A 22,783-nucleotide genomic window follows, 5' to 3' on the forward strand; every position below is an offset into this window, starting at 1 on the left:
GTCTATTATCTAACGCAGGGAATAATTTCATATTATACGTAGGTATTATTAGTCAACAGCGCCTCCTGATCGTTGTTTACTTACCGCACTTGCACGCGCGTACCCGAGGCAATAAAATACTGCTGTACTAGGTATATACCGAATTAGTTGACGCCAATTAGTTCCAAGGAAATGGCCTCGACGGGTATTCATAGGTCACCGAATAATAGATTCGTCCGCTTCTCCAGTCGACTCGAATCTGTGAAAGGTTGTATCTGTGCACTTTATGGCAAGGCTGATCGTTCTTCGGCTCAATGAGATACTCACGATCGGTAGAAAGTGCAAGTTTTTCTTTTCTTTACTTTCGATATAGAAAATTTCACGGAATTTAAACCATGATTTTATGATGAATTATGATGAAGGGCACGCCATATTTTTAGCTAATTTTTAGTCTTCTTTTTTCCGAATTACAGGCGTAACAAAATTTTCGATCTTTTTCCGTGAATCGTTGAGCCGAATGAACGGCGTTTTGTATGTAATTGATAACGTATATTTTGATAGAAAAAAAATTCACACCGTAGAACGTATATTTTTTATCTAACGAAATCACGGTTTTTGTGTAACATGTCAGATAATTATAATGGTTGAAATATCAATCGCCTATAGCTTAATGCGTACGCAGCAATTAATCGACGTGAATTAACAGGAATAGAAATCTCCATATAACATGTATATGTATTTCTACTTTTTATCACTCTTCGCACGTTTTTGCAAGTATGGCCCGTCCTTGATCTTTGAAAGTATAAATTGAAGTAGGTTTGCCCGATGGAGATAACCGTTGTGGAAACTTTTTCTCGAATATCGGTATCCGGTTGCGATCATTTTTAAATTGAAACTTTGATTCACTATTTTAAATTGCCAGCGTTGTTTTAAAAGTAGTTACTACAGATCATTTGGTTAACTCGTGATTTTTTCTTTGCTTACAGGAAGGGGTGATTTTGTCGGAGGGATTGACAACGAAGCGCTGGACTTTTCACAGTTAGAGGATTTTATCAATAGCGACAGCGAGCAGACCGCCTCGTGAGTAAAATTCCGTCAAATATACCCATAAACATTTCTAGCAGAAATAACAATCCGTCAAAACTCACGAGAATTCCCGGACCACTGCAGACCAAGGATCACCAAATTCTAAAGGTTAAAGGAAGGCTCCTGTTTAAACGGATTACCAAAAACAGTGTTTTCTTCGCTCAAACCGACAGTCAATCGACACGCGTGTAAAAATCGTTCATTTCTTCAGGTTTCACCGAAGTATGGATGAAGAATTACCAACAAGCCGTTGACCTTTGATCAAAGCTTAGATGTTATATTATACCGTGAGAATGTGATACCTAGAAAGTCCCCGCCGCGTTTCTACCAAAGACCATTTGTTAAGATCACAGAAATTTGAACAAAATATTTTTCAATTGCAAAAGTTCATCCTATCCCGCAGTAGCCATTCAACTAATATCTGATATTATAAATGCAACAAATTGTACATTGATAAAAGAGGACCCTGTAATGTACATAAATATAATCGCCAATTGACCGTGTACGTTTTTTCTTCTTCTCTTTCTACTCGTACACGCAAACATTCACGATCTTCGAATATTTATTCGGTTCACGTGACAGCGAGTCCTGTAGCTCGTAGCAAATTGGCATTACACGATTGATCCCGAGCGTGTGCGGACGTTTCGAAGCATTCTAGGTCAAGCCTCCTCAGTCGCGATGGCATGTTTATTGTACGGAATGGATTTATTGGATCTCCAAGTAGTCAATTATATTGTTGTGGTCAAAAGGCAACCAGAGTTAGGTATAATAAAATTAGACCAACAGCTCGGAAGCGTGCCGGGTACAAAAGACGTTCAACCGCGTTACGTAACGGAATGGAAGCAAATGGCAGCTCATTTCTACAATAGCAATTTTTATGCTAATGCATTTTAAAACCAGTTCGCCGAGATCGGCATATGCGGCTTCGGATAGATACACCGCTGCTGTGCGGGGAAACTCGGAATTCAGTCACGTTGTTCTCACTCGATGTTGTTGCGCTTGACTTAGTTTGTTGTACAGCGGCGATGTTCCGATAGCTCATTAACGGTACCTAAATTATGAATGGCGATTGTTCTATTCACGTAGCTACGCGCGAAATTATACATATATACGGAACATTGTGTCCGTCGACTAAAAGGTGTTTTTTCTCCTTTTCTTTTTTTCTTTTTGTATCCCGCAGCCATTGACACAGTCGAGCGGCGAGTTATTCATGCATGAAACGTTTACGCGGACACGCGTTGAGGCAGGACACCCCTGAACCGAGTTCGGGCAATTATGATGATTAACAAATTTGGACAACGTGTTCGGTAGTTTTGCGTCACGGTTCGACGAACAAATTTCCTGCCTCAGACGCGCAGAGCACTGCATCTGTGTACAGCCCGGGATCGGTTGGAAAAAATTAATTATTAATTAATCTCGTGGTGCGATTAGTTTTTATCTACGTATACGCCACGATTTCGAGCCTCCGCAGCACTTTAAACACCCCCAAATATCCATGCGACCCTCCTATTTCCGGTCTCGTTACTCCCGGCCTTCTACGAACAATCGCGGTGAGTAAACAAGCTTCCGTTGCAGAAAATGCGGCCCGGATCCGATGTGAAAAATGAAAAAATCACGGGTACGAATTTGGAAGTGCCTGCTGCACCGTCTTGCGTGGCATCCACATCCAAGGCTCTGTCGCGTCCTGGGAATTCACTCCAGAGATTAGAAAGTCGAAAGTGTCAGGATGTCCTCTGCGATACCGATCACTGTAGGTCGTCGTAAGCATATGCTCGTGATGAATCTGGATTGTACGGATAGGTAGAAATAAAAAGTGCAACCGGATGTGCAGATGGAAGATGCGGGATGCTCGGTGTATAATATCGTCTAGCTACAAAAGATTTTCATCCAGCTTAAACTGGTATCGGTAGGCAAATGATGTCAGAATGCGTAACTGTGTGTACCTATGTGTGTGTAGGTTTCAATACACTCCGGTCAGAGTGATGAGGGCGACACGACTAACCACGTAATGACACTTAGTCTGGATGAAATTGATGAAATCACAGCAGGTCTCCGTACAGAGAGTCATGCTTGGCGGATTGTCAAGCGAACTTGAACCCCTACGTCTTATGGGTTCTGAAATACTTTGTCCTTTGAAGAATGTAACCGTGTAGAAATAAAGTCGATTTTTTTTTCTGAAACAGATTTTTATCATAGATTAGGATTGCACGACGTTTTGTGTAAAGGGTAGGGAAGAAAAATGGTACTCGGCAATATCCACACGAAGAGAAAAATTGTTTTCGAATGCCTGTTATTTAACTGAAACATACCTATAGTTAATTTGGATACGGATTTTTCTCCACCCAAAAGTTTGAGAATAACACTTAATTTCTTATCGCGATACTCTTGATGCAACTAATATTGACCGCATATTTCGTTAAACTCATTCATTGACAAAAATCTTGTTATATTTTTATTCAGATATTTTGCACACACCCTCGCCCACAATGAGGGTGGTGTTGCACCAAATACGAGCTCCAGGGTGCAGGAAGCGACGGCGACGCAGCAGCAACCATCCAGATTGCCGTCGCCGATTACCCAAAACCCTGTTTCGGTAGCAACAACCGTCACAAACAACGTAACTTCGTCGAATTCTTACAAAGATCCACAAACCTACGTTCATCCGTAAGTACAGGGTTAAGGTTTGATAGATTAATATTTCTAAACATTCGGTACAATCGATTTCCTCTACCAAACGAGTTGACGTTTCTGTTAAAATTCAATTTTGCATAACCGGAACATTTCCTGATGCCCAAATATAACGGATGTGGTCCTCGTGTTTTTTACTCACCCCATCCGCGCATATTTTCACTTGTAATATAATTTGTTCACAGGAATCTGTTCAGAATTGTCCGATAGCTACTGATTTCCTGTGTTTTTTTTTTAGACACTCACTTCCAGAAAGTCCACCAGATAGTGGAAGTGAACCACCTTACTCACCACCTGGGCATCACGAATCTCATGTACATTCTCCACGTAAGTCAGAAAATTTTTCGTTACGAAACAAGTAATGACAATTATGAAATTTCTTTCGAAACAAAAAGTAGGTATACGCTGCCTAACTCTTGAACCATGCAGATTGATTGTGCATAAAAAGGCAATAAGCCCGAAAACCCCTGTCAAACGCTAACCATAATGTTTGAAATATTCTCAGTCCTAGATCAAAAGTCGGTAGCTCTTCAAGAGATCTTGTTACACCACCCAGGAAATGCTACAAATTACGCACCTGGCCCACTGCCACCTTCACCCAGAGCATTGGCTCCGTCCAATGATCAACTTCTTCTGACGCACCCTGTCCTTACGCCTCTCTTGGCTCCTAGCACTCCTACGCTACCTACGCAACCGCAATTAGGAGCTTCTCTCGTATCCTTGCCACATGAACACAGTCCCGGGGGCATAACAACTCTCTATTCCTCGCTGCAGTCTGGACCTAAGAAAAGAAAACTTAGTCAAGATGGACTCATCCACGTCAAGCAGGTAGCGTTGAACAATATTCCAGACTGTATCGATTCTCAATTGAACCAGCATTACAGCGGTAATCACTCGATTCGTTCAAAACAGGAGCCAGAACTTGGAACGGTGGAGCATAGCTGCAGTAGTAGCAACGCAGTATTGGATGGGGATGAAGTTTCAGGGGACAACAATTACGTAGATGCCAGTTACCAGTGCATTCGATTTCATCCGTTCCAACAAACTTCATGGCATGCTCTCTGTGACCACAATCTTAAAGAACTACCTGTACCATATTATAGAGTTGATGCGGATAAGGGGTTCAATTTCAGTAATTCAGATGACGCTTTCGTTTGTCAGAAAAAGAATCATTTCCAGGTTAGTTGGCAATTATTAACTACCTTCTTAATATGCAGTTTTACAGAAAGTATTTAATAAATTAGGAAGCTGTCAATTTTTTAGTGATTTTCGTTAGCAATCATTGTAATCAGAAAAGAGGAATTTATTAATTTCCATCGATAGCGGTATGTTACTTGCGTAACTTTTGTCCAATAATGTCATTGTCATCCATTCAAGATCACATGCCGTGCACAATTGCAAGGAGAAGCAGTATTTGTCAAAACTGGTGAAGGTTTGAAAAAGATCAGCAGTTTTCAACTACACTTTTATGGTGTTAAAGTGGAGTCTCCAACACAAACAATCAGAGTAGAACAGAGTCAAAGCGATAGGAGCAAAAAACCTTTTCATCCAGTGGTGTAAGTATAAAATGAAATCAATTGAGACATAGATATCTTTGCAATAAATGTGGCACATTATTAAAAACGATCGTTCGGTATTTAATGATGCTTGAATTGTATTTATAGCATTTGATATCTGTTACTCTATGACAATAAAAGTATTTATATAATTGTTTTTATATTTTCATATAAAAATATAACTTGTGTTCGTAAGCTGGACGCAATCAGTGTGAATAAGAGTATAGGGGAAAAGATTTGATGTATTACGATTATTTAAGTATTTTTTTTTAGTGTTGCCATCAAGATCATTTGAATGGATTTACCTATACTCTTCATACAAACTACGCAATTTAGCAATTGACATTTAGGCCATTTTGTTGCAAAATTTTATTGCCTTTTTCGTTTTACTTTGTTCCCACATTACGCTAAAACAGAGCCGGTTCTAGGGTTGAATTGGGAGGTGAACGTGTCACTAAGGTGACAGTAGGTCGTCTGCACTTTAGTGAAACAACAAGCAATAACATGAGAAAGAAAGGAAAACCAAATCCAGACCAGAGGTATTTCCACTTAGTCGTTGGCTTGCATGCTCATACTGCTGATCACGCAAGCTATCAAGTTGTTGCCCATGCCTCCGAACGGATCATTGTCAGGGTAAGTGGAGTAACTTTAACTATGCCAATAGCACAATATTTTTTATAATATTAGCAACATTTTTGGTGCTCGCATGAATTCATCTTGGAGCATTGAAAATTTTTTTCCACTTCGTAATAATTTATCAATCGGCATTAAGGGACACGTACAGTTTTTGGCTATTGTACCATTTGTAGCCGTTTTTTCAAGAATCAGCTTGATATTAACACTAGTGGACTATGAATTTTGCGATCGAAACGACAAATTTGCAAGTAATAATATGCATCGAAAAAACCCAAAGGTATCGCACTGTTGTATAAAAATATTATATAATTTTCCAAGACCTGGCCAGAAATAGTACTTCTATTCTAAATTTTACAAACATTTGGTTGACTTTCTGTTAGCACTGAAAAATGTCTTATGTGTTCGTTTCATACCGCCAAGTTGATATGGTAGTAAAATCTTTGAGTGGAACAGCTGTAAAGTCACTAGGCTTTTACGCAGGCGAGCAATCCTGGGCAATTTGAGTCTGAAGGAAGCGGTGTTGGTGCTGAGGGGGGATGGCAACGAGGTGCTGCTCCTGACAGTGTTTATCATGCTGGAAGAGTTGGAATAAACACAGACAGGCCTGACGAAGCTCTCGTAGTTCATGGGAATATGAAGGTATAACAACGACCACCCCTTATTTGGACCTTATTGAAGATTAGAATTATAAAGTTTTTAAATCGATGTTCGAATTATAGTATGAAATTAACAAGATTTACAATATACTCAGTTAACAGGACATATCGTACAACCGAGCGACGTGAGAGCGAAGCAGAATGTTGAAGAGGTTGACACAAGAGAGCAGCTAAGAAATGTCCAGCAACTACGAGTAGTTCGGTATCGTTATGCTCCTGAGTTCGCATTACATTCTGGTCTGGGAATAAAGCCTCAGGAAGATACGGGTGTCATTGCACAAGAAGTCCAACGGATTTTGCCAGAAGCTGTTTTACCCGCAGGAGATATCGTTTTGCCAAATGGGCAGAGGATAGATAATTTTTTGGTAGTTAACAAAGAGAGAATATTTATGGAAAATATCGGTGCTGTGAAAGAACTTTGCAAGGTGAAAGCTATGTCCTTACCATTGTTCAAGTTTTATCTATTTTACAAAACTTGTTACACCAACCTGATGTTATCGCCTGGATGGTTCTGTTTAAAGGTAACGGACAGCTTGGAAACCAGAATTGATCAGCTAGAAAAAATTAACAAGCGGTTAGCAAAATTAAAGAGAGGAGACAGCCTAAAAAGCTCGGTTAGTACAGTTTCGAGCATTTCAAGCAGTAAATACGCACCTTCCATTGGAGCTAAATCTACAATTCCTCGACGGTGCAGCAGGCCTGAAAGAGATGAGGAACTTCTCTGCAGCAACAAATTTATTCAAATCGTTATTGTTATACTCATTCTCATAATGGCCTTCTGGTAATTATTATTCATTAGAAATATGGGTCTCATTAAACGCGATAGCGAAGATTAATCCTCACTTAAATTCTTTGTTCACAGTCTTGTAGCAATGGCCACATTATACTTTTTGGAATATCAGAAACGCAATTACAATCCGTCTCCGGCAGCAAGTGATGGCATGTTGTCTGTAGGAGCATCACGTGCACCAACCGTACCAAATAAACCTGGATACGATCCGCAGTTCAATCCCCTTCTACATAGTACTCTACCGCCATCTCATACATCTCTTGGAGTTTATACAAAAGGCTCAAGTGCCCAGACCTTCACGAAAAGCAGCATGATTTCTACGCAAGCTCCGATCACAAAACAACAGCTTTACTCAAAGGAGACTACATGGTATCCGGGACACACAAGGCCTCAACCAAGACCTGAAAAACCAAGGTATCATTTTTTACATAATTTGTATTCCCCGAACCTTGATATGGAAGTGGTTTCCCGATCCTAAAACCGACTTTAAGCTCGTTGTTTAAAATTTGTTTTCACAATTCTTTTGGCACTCTTGATCATTTAGGCCCAATCTTGATTTCTGTTCTGTACAATTATCTATTACAGTGAGTATGATAATAACTGGTTGGATAGAATTGGTCAGGGACAAGTTCCAAGCAGCGTGTATGAGAATTATTCTGCAACTGACGAGGATGCTTCGCAAATAGTCGAAAAACCTGCAGCATTAGGGAAGCCAGCAGAATGTATTTCTCGATACTCTGAACTCGACAGTCGCTGTCAGGTAAAAATATGAAAAAGTAAATAACATCAATCTTGGACACAGAAAAAAAATTTGTTTAATCTGTATCATTATTGGATAATGACAATTTCGACCTTGTATAAAAAACAAACCGTATATAATTATAAGCTTTATTTAATCACTTTCTCTAATTGCAGGTCTACTGCTGCACATCTGAAATTCCCCAACTGAAAGCACCTGATCTCCAACTACAAAAGAAATCGCTTTGTAAGTTTAATATACTGTTTTGGAATTATCTCTGAAAAGTCATATTACAAAGACTTAGTTAATCAGCATCTACTAAATTTCAATATTGTAGTGCTTTTTTGAGATTCGCAAATCGTATAAAAAATCCTGAAGCAAATCGAAAATGGTAAGGGCAAATCATTGGTCGAGTGTACATGGAATGCCCCATAGGTAGATGTAATTTTATTTGAATTTTTGATAAAAAATATTTACCTGCTCTCTTTCACTAGAGAGGTTTTATATGCATACGGCTAATCTAATATTAACTTTAATATCGGCCCGACTGATATCTCATGTGAATTCAATACTGAATATCGTATCACTTGTTCTCAGCAGATCATTTAGTGCAGCCGTTGAGTATTATTCCTGAAGACAAACGGAAAAGCGGAAAAAGTTCTCAGAACAGAATTACACCATCGGACCCTGACACCCAGGTACTATTAAAAGAGGTGAAATATTTTGATATTTATAATATGTATAAAAAAGCATGGTCATGTATGTAATGAAAAGATGACGATACTTATACTTAACGCTCCTATTGCAGAATACCTATAAGTACCTTCATTTGCGTTCGAGACGTGAAGCAGCAGGTGGTGGAGACTGGCGTGAGTTTGCAAGCAATGCTGCCGGATCAATACCACCTGAGCCAAGACCCTCACTTTATCTCATAGGAAATGGATTCAATGCTTCACTTGATCAGAGATATTGCTCTGCATTTTCACCAAACACACCAAACAATTATAGCTGCAACATACCTCTGTCTAAGTATATGCCAGACACCCAGGTCACCCTGCAGTTTGTGTATGTGTAGTCACTACATTATTCATTTTTAAATATTGAGATAATCTTTGGGATTATGTTTAAACTTATCAATGTAGAATTTAATTACGCAAGATTTTACGAACGTCAACTTAACGTTATTTTTTATGGTAATTTTGCCTAATCTTTGATGATTTTACAAGTAATTTACTCTTCAGTGATTTTTGATAGCTAATTGCATGATCAAAAATTTGACAGAATTTCAATATACGTTACCAAGCCCATAAATCATTTCCACAGAGGAATTCAGCAGAATGTAGAGCAATGCCCTCCATCAGCAAACTTAGCGACTGATGAGAGTGTTGGATGCAGCTATAACACTCAACAGCAATATCCACCAACCTTAACCAATGTTGATGGTGGAACATTTTCCTTAGATGTTGCCAGCTATTTAAGGAAGACCTTGACATTCAGACTATCCAGTATGCGACCGAAAGAGGTAGAATTAAAATCAAAAATACATTCTAAACGACAGTACTCTACTATAATCAGTTTCTTGTAATATTTGGTTTCTGTTACAGAATTTATGCAACAGCCAGCATGGTGGTGATTATATGGAATTTACTTTAAACTTTTATCGTGACTGTGAAGAATGAAGTTAAAAATTTGTGTATCACATGTTTCGAAAGTGCTACGAGTTATAAATCGAGCTTGATATATTCTACGTTTCAAAGTTCGTCATAAACAAAAGACAAAGTTTTCTACATCTACATTACGTGTGTCCTCTTTCGGTTAATGATACCTAAAAAAGATACGTAAGTTAATTTATTAAATCTCAAAATGAGAGAATCCTGATGCAATATATTGTTGTATGTATTATAAATTGACTACGTTGGATTTAAATATATTTTTTAGATCCTAACTGATCGAATCTCGAGAAATAAAATACTGTCTGATGGGTGTTATTCACATGAAACGTAAAAAGAAAAACTTGATTTCGATATGTTTTATGTATTTGTTATTTAACGAACACACAATATTTTCTGCCGTCCAAGCAGTACCTAAACTGATGATTGAGTATGCAAAAATTTCATAATTCATTGTTAAGAGAGAAACACGTGAATGTAGATGGACACGTCCGTACATAGAGACTATGTAAAAATATTTCTGATATACTTGTTGAAAATTGATGGACATGAAAAATACATATTACTGGGTAGTAAGCTACAATTGATTATTCAAAGTATTTTATAGTATTTAAAAAAATCTGTTATACTATAAAATAATTAAATAGTTCCAAAAGTTATATAGTAGAAATCAAGTGTTATATAATATTATTAGAGGTTTTCATACAAAGTAGTGAAAGAACCGTTTCTCTAAGATTCATCATATTCAGAACAAAGTATATGAGTCTACTTATTCCATTTTTGTATTCTACTGTGTAGTATGAAAATATTAGAACACACATTTGTACATTTTTTCACTGTTATATAAGTTATAAGTCTTTAACTTTTAAGTTGTTTCGTGGTGTATTTATGATTTTGACCTGTGAATTAAAACTGTTCTGTTATTATTATTTTCATAATTATTATCATTATCATCATCGTTGTCGTCCGCATCGTCGTCGTCATCATCATCATCATCATCATCATCATCATCGTTTTTCTATGATAAGCGATAAATATAAGGAAGTACATGTTAATTATATCTCGAACCAAACACAGTGCAAGTGCAAGTACGGTATAATCGCAATCAGTATGAATTGGAAAATTTATAAATCAGTGCTTCAATGTCTGATAGTATTCTTCGGAGACTACATGAATTATAGCCAAAAAGTTATGCAAACTGCAACTCTCAAAATTTTATAAATGAAACATAATACTTATTTGTCAAAAATATGCATTTATACATTTTCTTATTCCAAATAATTCGATATTGAATTAAAATTACCTGTGAAGAATTACAAGATGCAATTTTAGCGGATAGCTTGTTTCAACGAATCAAGTAGACTAGCAAAGCTGTGAATAAATTCGACTTTGCAGTTAGATAATATTTGTACTATTTCTCCATCATTGTGGCCCATATGTAAATTTATTATTCATTAGCAACTGAATTTGCAAACTACAAACTAACCGTAATGATAGAAATGTTTAGTCTTTAAGTTATAGACACTAGTGGTTTGTACATACACGTTAGTAATATATTACATAAATTATATGATTCAAACTGTAATATGAAGTAATTTAATAATAATAAGTTAAGTTAAGGCTTCTGTTATAGCCTCATGTAGTATTGAAAGTATTGTATCATCTGAATTGTATAATACTTTATTACAATTTCAATATTCATTACTGTGGTAAACGATGTTTGCCCTAAATATACTTAATATACCTTCTCACACATATACTATCTCTGTCAAGATGGAAGTCAAATCCTGAATTGCCTAGTTCGTTATATAATTGGATCTCATTAAAAAAATCCATATTGATCTACCTATATTATTTTACACAAACAATCTCGTAAACAAATATTTTCAACCGTTAAACCAAATTAAACCGGTTACCTTTCTAAAATCTTGTACATATATTTGATCAGAGTTGCGATAACTGTAGCAAATTTTGTACCGGAGAAAGTGGATAGTCTTTTAATTGAATACATTGATTGGGTTTGATAAAGTGACATTGAAAGCAAGATACGCGTCCGATATTATTTTTGCGGATTTTTCATTATCGCCAGCTTATTTATAAAAGTAATTCCGTACAATGATTCGGAGTGCTAGATTGTCTTGAAATTTGCAATCTCACGCAATCCTGTAGCGTTCTTTAGCTTAAAACTAAGTCTCAAGTGATAAATGTAATATATAAGAACGCCTGTTCCGAATTGAACACATATTTTTCGTCAAAAAAGTTCTATTAAACTTCGCTTATAACAGCACATTTCAGTGTCGTAAATTCTGAACGTTTTTTCTTATGTTCGCCAAATCATATTTACTTTGAGAATTAGTAAAACGTATTTATCGTTACTTAAGTTGTAGATGTAAAGTATGGATGGAAAAAATAGATCAATTTCGTGTTATTTAAATAAGTAACAATGTGTGCTTCAATCGTAGAAACTATACGTATGAATTTATCCAACCTGATAGTTCCAATCGTAATCAACTATTCAATCACTTTCTGTAATGAATATGAATTTAAAGAAATATGTGTGAAAAACGTTGTAATTTCAAAGATATTCACATTCAAGAATTAAAAATAGAAAATCTGTGGTTTGATTTTCACGGTAAATAAGTATACAAGTAAATATTGTTTTGCTCCATAATTTGATAGCACATTTAATAAAGCAACTATTGCCTTGACGCATTCGATATATTTCTAATTGATTCTCTATAAAAAATGAAGGGTAATTTTGTTAATTTTTATACTAATCCTGTTTTACAGCAAACCGTCATTTTTTTGTATAAAAAACAAATACCTACTTTGCTAGTCTTGAAACTTCCTGTCACAGTAGATATTGAAAGGCTAATATAAATTAATGTTAACTATTATTAAGATATACAGTGTAATGTATATTTCATTATATAAATATGAATTATTATATACACACACATCCAGACATTTATATATGTGTGAGTGTGTATATATATGCAAAGCAAACATATTCAGTAATATAATAATAAACATGTTATCATTACAAATCTATGATACGAAAATTGTATTATTGTACTCATAGCAGAATAAATGATACTGCTCTAGGAGTAAACATTTGTTCATTGGTTATTGCTCAATCAATCTATACTCTCCTCGCCGAATTCCACGTTATTTCCAAAATGATAGGTTAATGCTAATATCTACTACGCATTAACAGCACACTAATCATTCACAAGTCTTACGTGAAGTAAAATAATTAAGAGATCATCGACACATATATAATTTACCTTTCGGTCTAGGGATAATTCAAGCATTGAATGTCCAATACTTCGATCTCAGTATTTGCTGCACATATATATATATAATGTGTCCATTTATTATAATTTTGGTATTGTTATCACAACAATAACAATAAATAATGATGACTTCTATTATATGATACAAATTTATAAATAAGTGAAAATTTACATTTTGTACATATTAAGACAATTATAAAATTAATCTGGAGCATACAACTAGAATACTAAAAAAAAATACATGAATCTGTACAATGAGTTTATCTTGTTTCATAATTCACGGTCAATGTGTATCCGCTACGTTAACTGATTCGTAAGAAAACAATTAATAATGGAATTATTACAACCCAAATCCCATTTGTACATGGATGAAATTATCGTCATCGAGTGATGTATAAGCTTCACTCGAATATGTACCTTGCTCTCATTATAATTCTCTACTTTGTATTTCCCCTACTGGTGAATTTTTTTGTACATAGTAGACGTGGAATTAATGGGTTTCTTTTTATTTTCAATTTCGACTATGGGTCTCAAAGCACTGTACTGTTATAACTAAAAAAGTAAAGCACAGTATCAAGATTCGTTGAATTGTCGTTCACATAGGTATTTCGTTTACTTGACTTTGAATGAGTCAAATTTTTGTTCAGTTATCTTATTGCAAGTACTGATACGAGTACGAGTGTAAGAAACAAATATAATAAAAGGGTAAACCCCGGTTGGACGCCGGCATTATTCGATATCAAACTTAATTGGAAGCTGTATTGGACACCAAGATTTATTCGACACAATTCCGATTGAACACCAGCGTAGTTGTGAGTACAGCCTCATCAGACCTCAAAAATTGAATAAATATATTTGAATGCTCGATTAATACTGAAATTTTCAGACTTAGAAAATTAATGTTGCAGTCCCATTTTCAGACTTCAGACAGGAGGGTCTTTCGTTTTCCGCATCGGTCTAAAAATGGGACGTCAGCATTACTTTTTCACGTCTGACAATTTTTGTTTTAATCAAGCATTTAAATACGTTTATTCAATCCTTGGGGCTTGATGGGGCCCTGCCCGTAACACAGCTGGTGTTCAATTGGGCTGTCTCCAATACATATTGGTATCTAATCGGTCTGTGTCCAATACGGCTTCTGCTTATTTTCGGTTTATTAATTGGAGTCCAAAGTGGCCTTTCCCTAATGGAATCACCGTAAAATATTATCCCCAAATTGAATGGCAAATCTCCATAAATAATATAAATTACATCATGAAAACTTGCATGGCTTGGATTTCTGAGAAAGCCGTAAAGCCGTGATAGCAGCTGCAGAGATTTGTACTTGATTATGGATTGAAAACCGTTCCTCAACATAAGGTTTGTAAGATAGATCAGCTGACATTTTGTGGAATGTAACTAATGTCGAATAAGCTGCTTCTAACTTAATATCAATTTGATTCACGAATCGCATCGTGTCATTTAGTTATTCAAGAGGTACAAAAACTAACAGTACATACTTTAACGGATTTTTTTTTCATTTTATAGCCTATTACAATTACAATAACAAAAGAGAATCTTGAACTTTGAGACTTTGGTTTAGTTGATGTGAATTAATACATAGTTGTGAACTCTTTAAATAGTGAAGAAATTTGATTCGCATCATCCTTTTTGCCAAAAATATATGAAATTTATAAATATCAAACCGCTAGCTCGCTTATCTGTAAAGCAATCTGAAATATCTCTCATTATTGAACTCTTCTTTCGGTACAACCCAAACAATAAAACTGTTAATGGTGCCCATAACTGTGACGTCACAAACGTACTCCTACGTTTCATTTATTTAGAGTAACTGATCGTCTAGGCCAGAATCTCAAAGTACAATCGAAATGTGAGTATAAAAAAACTTGTGTTACAATCTGCAAAGAGATATACATAATCTGACCTATTTGGATATCAGAAAGATTATATAAACCATCAGACATGTATATAACATGAAGAAAAAATACAGATTATTGATCGGTGTACAGCTGCACATAATAAATGATACTCTTAATAATTGTTTTAGAAAACGTCAATTATAATGATCTTAATATTCAAATCTCTACGTATTATATACAACAGCATATGTATAGCAGGTATAGAATTCTAATTCAATTCCATAACTTTGAGTAAAACTACAAATGGGAAAACGTTATGTAATTATCTCTGATACAAACATCCCCATTCTCAACTTACGTTACATTTCACTAAGTCATTTCTGTATTCTACTTCTGACTTATCGTAAATTTGGTATACACACGTTTTAATCAAGTTTTTCGTTGAAGCTATGTCTGTAGAAACGTGAAAGTATTCTACAATATTTGAATTTAATGCTTTCATAACTAGAAGTGTGGATACTGAATTTCAAATTGCAAAAACTTCTTGTTATTGTAATGAACAGTAGTAATAAAAATAATAAAGAGTAATATTTGCTTTATTTGAATCTTATTTTTCTTTTTTACGATCCTTTTCATCGGGTGTGTCTTCACGGACAGCCAAAACCATTCGTATCATCAGTACAGCTAGTACTTTATCCAAGGGATCCATAAATCCGCGCTGAATCCACTTTGGAATTGTTGTTCGTGCATGAGCGAATCCCAGTTTTTGTAATATGTAATCAATACCGTAAGGCTCTATGCTTTTCCCAGCCCATGATAATAGTCTAGAACGTATGGTGAAGTTGAATATAAGCATGAGGTACAAAATTATACTCAGGCTAAAACTCTTTGTTACAAATCAGCTGTGTATGAACAATTGAATCAAGAAAATTGACCTCGATGATACTCACCTAACAGTAGGCTCCAAGTGCCATGTTTTGCATCTGTACGATCTCCAATCCTTAATGAACATTTCGGCAGGGTCAAATTGCTTTCGTTTTCGTTCATCTTCAGTAGTTACAGCCGATGTTGTCGAGGCATTAGAAGTATTTAAATTGGCGTTCCGTCTCTCTTGCGGGTCTGGACTGTATGCTCTGGCGCCCTGCATTGCGTGCTGGAGAAAACAATAAAAGTGGCTCATCTTGTAGATTAGAATTGTAGCTTAATTTTTTTAGACACATGCGTATTCTAATTGATTGAAATAAAATACTTACCACTCTCTCCTTTTCTTTCACGTAAGAGGTAATAAGGTCGTGTAGAAAAAAGAAGGCCTCGGCGTCAACAGTCACGAATATATGATCCTCAAATTCAGTAATGAAACTACATTCCACCAGTGGCTTCTCACCTATAAATAGATCATTCTAAGTAACAATGTTCTCGCTGTACAGTATTAACCTTTGATTTAACATACTAGTAACGCAAAACTCAAAAATGTTATTACTATAAGCAAACTACACGCAAAGCCCATTGTTATTATGCAAAATTTGTCAATTTGGCTATTAGAAGACTCTACAACTATTAAATATTTTTAGGTTCTTTTTTTTATGGCTACTATAACATGAATCTTTAGAGAATGTCAGCTTTATTTTATAGGGTCACCACGATATTAAATATCGAATACAACATTGCATAATTTGTATTTGTACTTGTATTTGTTAAATAGTGCTAAAATACAGCAATTTGGACTTCCAGAAAAAGGTTACTATGTAGACTGAGTGATGAAAAATAGATCGATCATTCATAGTAATTGGTATATTCATACTGATGGATGATTGCTTCATGCACAGTATCAGTTTCAAGCAATAGTCCTCGATTTACATCCATTCCAACAGCTTTAGTAATACATACATTATAAGTGGAATTCGCAACCTACTATTCTAATACTATGAATTTACTCTGATTGACACAAAGTACTTACTATACAAAATATGCTTAGGTAGTCCTAAAATATAGAGAAAAGAGAATTATATAAGAATAATATCAATGCGACCGAAAATATTCAACTTTGTTACGTACTTGTATGTACATACGGAAATATATACACAGTATGTAATCCTATTTCCAGAAAAACTTTACTGAGATTTGAAGGAAAAAAAAAATTATTCTAATTACGACATGGAGAAAAGTAATGTATGTGCTTATGCACGGTGCGAAAATTAATTTTGCCACTAAAACAATGGTTGTTCAAGTAAGTTAATTCTCTTTCAAGTTAATCATATTATGTAGAATAATGATATACAACAATGCAAGTTCAGATGCTGAAAATAACAGGATGCAGAAAGAGAAAGCGAGTGTGTCACTTCTGGTAATAGAAAATAGGTGGATTGAAATTAAATGATTCATTCTTATATATGAGCCATAAAGTAATAAGAATTATGAAACACTGATAATAAATAACTTTCATTTACCAATCACATCTGGAGTTCTAGCACTTTGCAAATGCTCAGTTTTCAGATGCAGTTGTAAGGATGGTAAGGCAAATATAACTTCCCTAGTGTGAGAATGTTCTTGCATTTTTCCAGATGTTGTTGAAGTACTTCTACCCCTTGGCGCATTATTACTTTCAGACGTACTATCGGTTCTTTCTCTTTCAACACATGGAAATCTGTCGACTCCTGTGAATAAAAATGAAATTCTCATCAGTTGAAGTAAATCTCTATGAAATAGATAATAATGATAAAATAATACTAATATTCACCATCTATTTCGCTATTGGCGAAGGCATAGTGGAACCACTCTTGTAGGGATTTAAATTGTGGAGGAAATAAAACACTGCGACTTAGTCTGCATACGGTTGCCATAGAATGATGCCTGGCATGTTGTTCTTGCTGTTGTTGGCCAAGACTTATAGTCAGCGTTTGTACAACATGTACATCGCAGGTGTCTGGTGCTGCATTTATAATAGATGTAAATCCTGTTTTATCTTCATTGCATGCTATCAAACTACGTCACCTGTTGAATAATCAACTATATACTCACACTCTACATTTGGTATCTCTTGTGCTTCAGTGGCGAAGCTAATACAGGGTTCTTTCAGTGAAAACAACGCCCAACTTTTACTCTTGAAATTGATACCGTGGAAGCAGGCTAAGCTAATGTTACAACCATGTAGTTCCATTGTCCCTCCTAGAACTGTACCATTAAAAGGTAGGGAAAACCTTAAGGTCCCAAGTTGAAGACCGGCAACCTGAGATAACACACGTTGCCAGTGTCTATGATGTCGTGCATCTGATACTGCAGCTTGATTCAATGTCCATGGGCCTAGATAATATTGAAATAATCTCTATTTGTGTAGAAATTATATAAATCATATAAATGATGATCGTACCTTCAAGAGTGGTTCTCTTTTTCTGTTGCTTTCGTTTGAAACTAGTATTATTTATTCTTTGATGCCTCGGTTGCAGTGAGCTAAAAACTCTTTTACTACTCCTAAATTGTTGGCTGAAAAACTCGTCCAATTTATAGAACATTTTCAATAAATCTGCAGTTGTTGATTTACTTATTATAATTTGAAGCTGATCCCAACCCAAATCACCGTGCATGAAAATTATGGCTGGCCTAAAAATAAAACGTCAAGTTTGAGATGTTAGATAACGTGACAACTGTCGAACTTGTGCCACGTTAAAAACGTTTATGTATAAATTAACGATTCTCATACAAGTGCTCGGTTTTTTTTATACAGAAGAACACTGACCGTCTTGTTGGCATAAAAGCATCTCCACTGTTTGTTCTATTAATCTTCCACTCATCTCTGAGCGTTACATCTAGTGACGATACTCTTGACATTAATACACTGGTCCCCATGTAGTCTAAGCGTAATTCAAGAGCAAATAATTTCAATCCGACTGTATGATCAGGTTCTGTGCCCGGTTCTTCACAAATGTGGACTGAAAATATTTATTTCAGAATTTATTTTTCATCAATGGTGTACGCACAAATTAATATTGGATAATTTCAAGACAGCACAATTTCTATTCAATATATTACATTATAGTCTCAAAAAATGTCAAGATTCTACCGCAAACTGTGCGATATGATGATGAACTGTGTCTCATGAAAATTACTGTAACTCTAAGTTTGTCAGCTAATTTTTCAAAAAAACAGAGTTTAGAATAATTTTTATTCAAAAAAAAATATTGGCGATGTGCTGAAATTAAATCGCACAGAAAAATAAATAGAACGTTTATTTGATCATGTCTGATCTACTACTTACTGTAAGTGTCAATTTTACTGAGTTCAATGGTACCACCAACAATTCCACCTTTTGCATCTAAGCTTGATCCTCCTAATCCCACACCAATATACAAATTTTTATGCCCAATACTACCAATAGAGAGTCTTCCATCGCTTCGAAAATCTTTGGTCATCCACATCACGTTACCCATGACATTTCCCATATTCATATGAACATTTAATCGAGTAAAATTAACTGCAAAAAGAACCAGAGTCTCCCAGGCTGATTCTCGTAATTTAACTTCCGACGGTGTCTGTTTATCTGAATTGAAACTCCAGCCTCTACCAATATCTGAAAATAAAAATAATAATAGACAGATATTGAAAATAAATACTAAAGTCCATACTGATATTGAACTAGACACATGTAATCTGACTTACCTTTCAATCTGGATTGCTTAGGCATGTCAGCCTCTAAGCTCAGTCTTAATTTATCTCTATTCAAAGTAGGGCTTCTTTCAGGTGCTGAACGTGACAAAGTATCTCCAGCAGGCCTGTCATAGTGCCGTAATAAAGAGCTACCCATGACAGCTTCTTCTTGATTTAGTGGGGGACTGTCGTCACCCTCAGAATATGCAGAGGCTGTACTCAGGTCACCAAGAAAGAGCCGCCTTACAATGCTACGACGATACCACGCTTTAGGGAAGGCAAGAATCTCTGTCAATCGACGCATGTCATATTTGAATGAAGCTGATCCAATGTCAACAATGGCTGTAAAATAAATGGTAGAAAATAAAATAATGGAGCTCTGATCAAGAAGATCAATTAAAATTTCAAATAGCAGTGAAATCAATGATTTCGAGATTTATAACTACTTTTCCAACTCATGTAATACATGATTTTTAGTAGGATTGAAAACATACTTGAAAACCTTATGACTGCCCTACTGGTGTCTGTGCCTTTTTTAATCTGTTCATTCGGAAAATTTAATTTTCGACTCCTGGATAAATGAAACTTCACAAACTCAACATTGATACTCAAAGAATCCTTTCGTTCGCTGTCCGATAATGGCGACCATTGAGCTTCTTTTAGTGCGGATTTTTTCCCGCCACCATAAGGATGAAATATATAAACAGAAAAATCTGCAAGACAGCCAGTTACTGACAAACCGCCAATTGCTGAGCCGCTCTCTTTGCCAATTGGTTGAGTGGACGGAGATTTGTACTCTTTAAATTCAGTCAACTCTTCTTCCGCTCGTTTAGAGGAAAACACAATATCCAGAGAAGGTAATTGAAGCATACATTCTACACGAGATACTGGTAAGCATGAAAATCTGGAAAAAAATGTTGCTCAACATATTGTATTCATATTTCTGACAAATAAGTGAAGTGAAATATAAAAAGTGATACATTCTACCTAAAAGTGGAGGGTTGCATATGGAAGTAAACGATAACATCAACCGGGAAACTTGCATAAACATAGTTTCCACTTGCAGCTGTTGCAGCCCACGAAGAACTTTCTGTATTTTCCGTAGTGAATACAGTGTTTGTTTGTCCACCTGTATGAAAACTTGTTTTGCTTGGTATAGGTTCTAAAGTTTGCTCCAGAAATTCAAGTATATGCGGGCTAATGATTGTTTCTTCTGGAATACTTTGAAGAGTCATCCATGCAAAAAGGCTGGCTTTTTTAGTACCGGATTTTCGAAGAGTGGTCGCCGATAACGGATTCAACAAGCTGTTATCCGTTGACAATCGAGGGGATATTGATTCTTCAAGAAGTGTTTTGGATTCATAATGAACCTGAAATAATAAGTGATAAAAGCTTAAATATTTTGTTTCTTAATCAAACGATTAATTTTTTTTAACACTATAATCATGCTTACGACACCCTACCTTTACATCCAGTCCGGGTATATGGAATATAGTCAGGTCAACTAATGAAACATTGGTGTGTTGTAGATATCTGAGCCTTGATGCACTGGATGCAGATGATTTTTCTTTACTATTAAGATGCCGTCTACTACTGCTAGGGCTGCTTGGCTGAAATTCAAAGGTTCCGCCAGAGCAGGATCTCTCTTTCTTCATTCTGCTTAGCCTGTAATAATTAAGGATTTGTTACCTTATGCTTTGTAGGTAGTTTTTTGACATCAAGGTACAGAGTACTCTACACATATTAATCCAATTCGAATTACTGTGCACAAAGACGAAGACATATTGACAATTTTGGCATAGCCATTTCTTCAGTACTCACAACTTTAATTCATCTTCTCTAGCAGAATCTTTGGTATGAAGTACACACTTTCCACTGTTGATAAGCACTTTTACATCAAGTTCAAAATCGATGTTCGGTTCTTGAGGTTTCTGGGATATAATATGTGGTGAGGAAGTTGATGACATTTGTTCTCTCACATATGAATCAAGGAGCGGTGCACTACAAATTGACTAAGATTAAACACAATCTCATAATATATGTCTATTCAGTCGTGTATGTAACAAAGGTGATATCATAAGTACACAGATTTTTTAAATAATATCAACATACAAAAATAAATCAAAATATTTTCAAGGATTGCATAAATAGTCAAGAATATTAGTTTCCTTTTTAGTTTAATCAAACTATATAGCGTATACCTTCCTTCCATGCTATCGTAGCTAGAAGCACAGCTTGTATCTCTGTGTTTCTTTCGTAATTCCACTTGCTCCCCTTCAATATCAATTGAATCTGGCCATTCTAAATTTCCTTCTGGTAAACTCAACTCAGAACCGGCACTTGGTAATGACGACTGTCTATCAAAAGATACAATTCTGTTCATTACACTGTGGTTTTGTTCTCCAGTTGCTGAAATGAAGTGAATAAAAGACATACCTGCACATTGTATGGGTATCACTGAAGGTAACTCTTGGACCACTGAGACCTCTAACCCTCAGCGATGCCGATCTGCGAATGAAATATGATTGTAATTTTCCAACATACACTATAACAAAATAAATGCTGGTGATAAATTAGTATTCAGTGCATTAATGATTTACCGGCTTGGACCACTTCTTGGACTGCTTTCAAAACTTGCAGAGTTAGCAGAGTTCACGTCAGCATTCAAGTCTTCGGGGCTTTCAAGTTGATGCTCAGGTGTTGGTGATGGAACAATAAATGATCGAGAACGATAAGCATTACTTTTGCTACCAAGACCTAACTTTCCTTTTATTCCTGATGCCTTCACAGACTGTCTCCTCAACTTTTGTATCATATCTCTGTGAAAATGTTAATAAGTTGAAGTTGCCTCGTATGAATACTTCGCATCATGAAATGTTTCTGTGAAACTATTTAGAATTTTTTTAGGGTATACCTTCGAAAATCTTTAAATACCATAACTTCTAGTTCCTTGAGTCTTTTCATTTCTTGTTCAATGGTACCGTGGGATGCACCTAGTGACCGTAGATCATTTATTATTTTGGCTTGTTCGTTCATTTCTTTTTCTATCAACTTGGAGCGTTTTTTCGCGTCAAGAGAGGGATCGTATACGAAAGCTGGTAGATTGTCGGTCCAATTCTTTGATTTTTTCATTAGAATGCTTTCCTGCAAATGGGAACAAGTTAAAAAATGAAGTCACCATTATTAT

General features: G+C 35.7%; 2 protein-coding genes and 1 long non-coding RNA gene across 12 annotated transcripts in view; 1 reads left to right on the forward strand and 2 right to left on the reverse strand.

The window, feature by feature from the left end:
* The window catches only part of LOC124180194 (myelin regulatory factor-like protein), a 48,663-nt gene extending 36,619 nt beyond the window's left edge, over positions 1-12,044 (forward strand). For 3 of the 9 annotated variants that reach the window (XM_046565388.1, XM_046565379.1, XM_046565387.1), the window contains exons 2-18: positions 966-1,059; positions 3,526-3,729; positions 3,992-4,080; positions 4,259-4,581; positions 4,666-4,932; positions 5,131-5,309; positions 5,726-5,942; positions 6,414-6,584; positions 6,697-7,026; positions 7,123-7,382; positions 7,464-7,805; positions 7,977-8,151; positions 8,307-8,376; positions 8,728-8,843; positions 8,939-9,195; positions 9,454-9,652; positions 9,735-12,044. In XM_046565388.1, the coding sequence (XP_046421344.1) occupies positions 966-1,059; positions 3,526-3,729; positions 3,992-4,080; positions 4,259-4,581; positions 4,666-4,932; positions 5,131-5,309; positions 5,726-5,942; positions 6,414-6,584; positions 6,697-7,026; positions 7,123-7,382; positions 7,464-7,805; positions 7,977-8,151; positions 8,307-8,376; positions 8,728-8,843; positions 8,939-9,195; positions 9,454-9,652; positions 9,735-9,809 (3,368 nt within the window). In that variant the 3' untranslated portion in view covers positions 9,810-12,044. The remainder of the gene's footprint in view (positions 1-965; positions 1,060-3,525; positions 3,730-3,991; positions 4,081-4,258; positions 4,582-4,665; positions 4,933-5,130; positions 5,310-5,725; positions 5,943-6,413; positions 6,585-6,696; positions 7,027-7,122; positions 7,383-7,463; positions 7,806-7,976; positions 8,152-8,306; positions 8,377-8,727; positions 8,844-8,938; positions 9,196-9,453; positions 9,653-9,734) is intronic. The other 6 variants (XM_046565385.1, XM_046565384.1, XM_046565380.1 and 3 more) reach the window with 6 other exon arrangements.
* Positions 5,740-7,155, reverse strand: LOC124180223. The gene is made up of 2 exons (XR_006870228.1): positions 7,090-7,155; positions 5,740-6,613 (listed from the first exon to the last, which is right to left on the reverse strand). It is a non-coding gene; the product is annotated as an uncharacterized LOC124180223 (long non-coding RNA).
* The window catches only part of LOC124180190 (transmembrane protein KIAA1109), a 35,033-nt gene continuing 22,326 nt past the window's right edge, over positions 10,077-22,783 (reverse strand). The window contains exons 33-51 of one of the 2 annotated variants that reach the window (XM_046565362.1): positions 22,511-22,740; positions 22,197-22,415; positions 22,033-22,104; positions 21,798-21,953; positions 21,418-21,597; positions 21,060-21,261; positions 20,584-20,966; positions 20,091-20,500; positions 19,609-19,938; positions 19,208-19,519; positions 18,689-18,881; positions 18,323-18,552; positions 17,974-18,255; positions 17,693-17,884; positions 17,403-17,609; positions 16,913-16,936; positions 16,209-16,339; positions 15,906-16,108; positions 10,077-15,779 (exon numbers count right to left, since the gene is read on the reverse strand). In XM_046565362.1, the coding sequence (XP_046421318.1) occupies positions 15,563-15,779; positions 15,906-16,108; positions 16,209-16,339; positions 16,913-16,936; positions 17,403-17,609; positions 17,693-17,884; positions 17,974-18,255; positions 18,323-18,552; positions 18,689-18,881; positions 19,208-19,519; positions 19,609-19,938; positions 20,091-20,500; positions 20,584-20,966; positions 21,060-21,261; positions 21,418-21,597; positions 21,798-21,953; positions 22,033-22,104; positions 22,197-22,415; positions 22,511-22,740 (4,173 nt within the window). In that variant the 3' untranslated portion in view covers positions 10,077-15,562. The remainder of the gene's footprint in view (positions 15,780-15,905; positions 16,109-16,208; positions 16,340-16,912; positions 16,937-17,402; positions 17,610-17,692; positions 17,885-17,973; positions 18,256-18,322; positions 18,553-18,688; positions 18,882-19,207; positions 19,520-19,608; positions 19,939-20,090; positions 20,501-20,583; positions 20,967-21,059; positions 21,262-21,417; positions 21,598-21,797; positions 21,954-22,032; positions 22,105-22,196; positions 22,416-22,510; positions 22,741-22,783) is intronic. The other variant, XM_046565363.1, reaches the window with a different exon arrangement.

Source organism: Neodiprion fabricii, chromosome 4, assembly GCF_021155785.1.
Source record: "Neodiprion fabricii isolate iyNeoFabr1 chromosome 4, iyNeoFabr1.1, whole genome shotgun sequence".
NCBI lineage: Eukaryota > Metazoa > Arthropoda > Insecta > Hymenoptera > Diprionidae > Neodiprion > Neodiprion fabricii.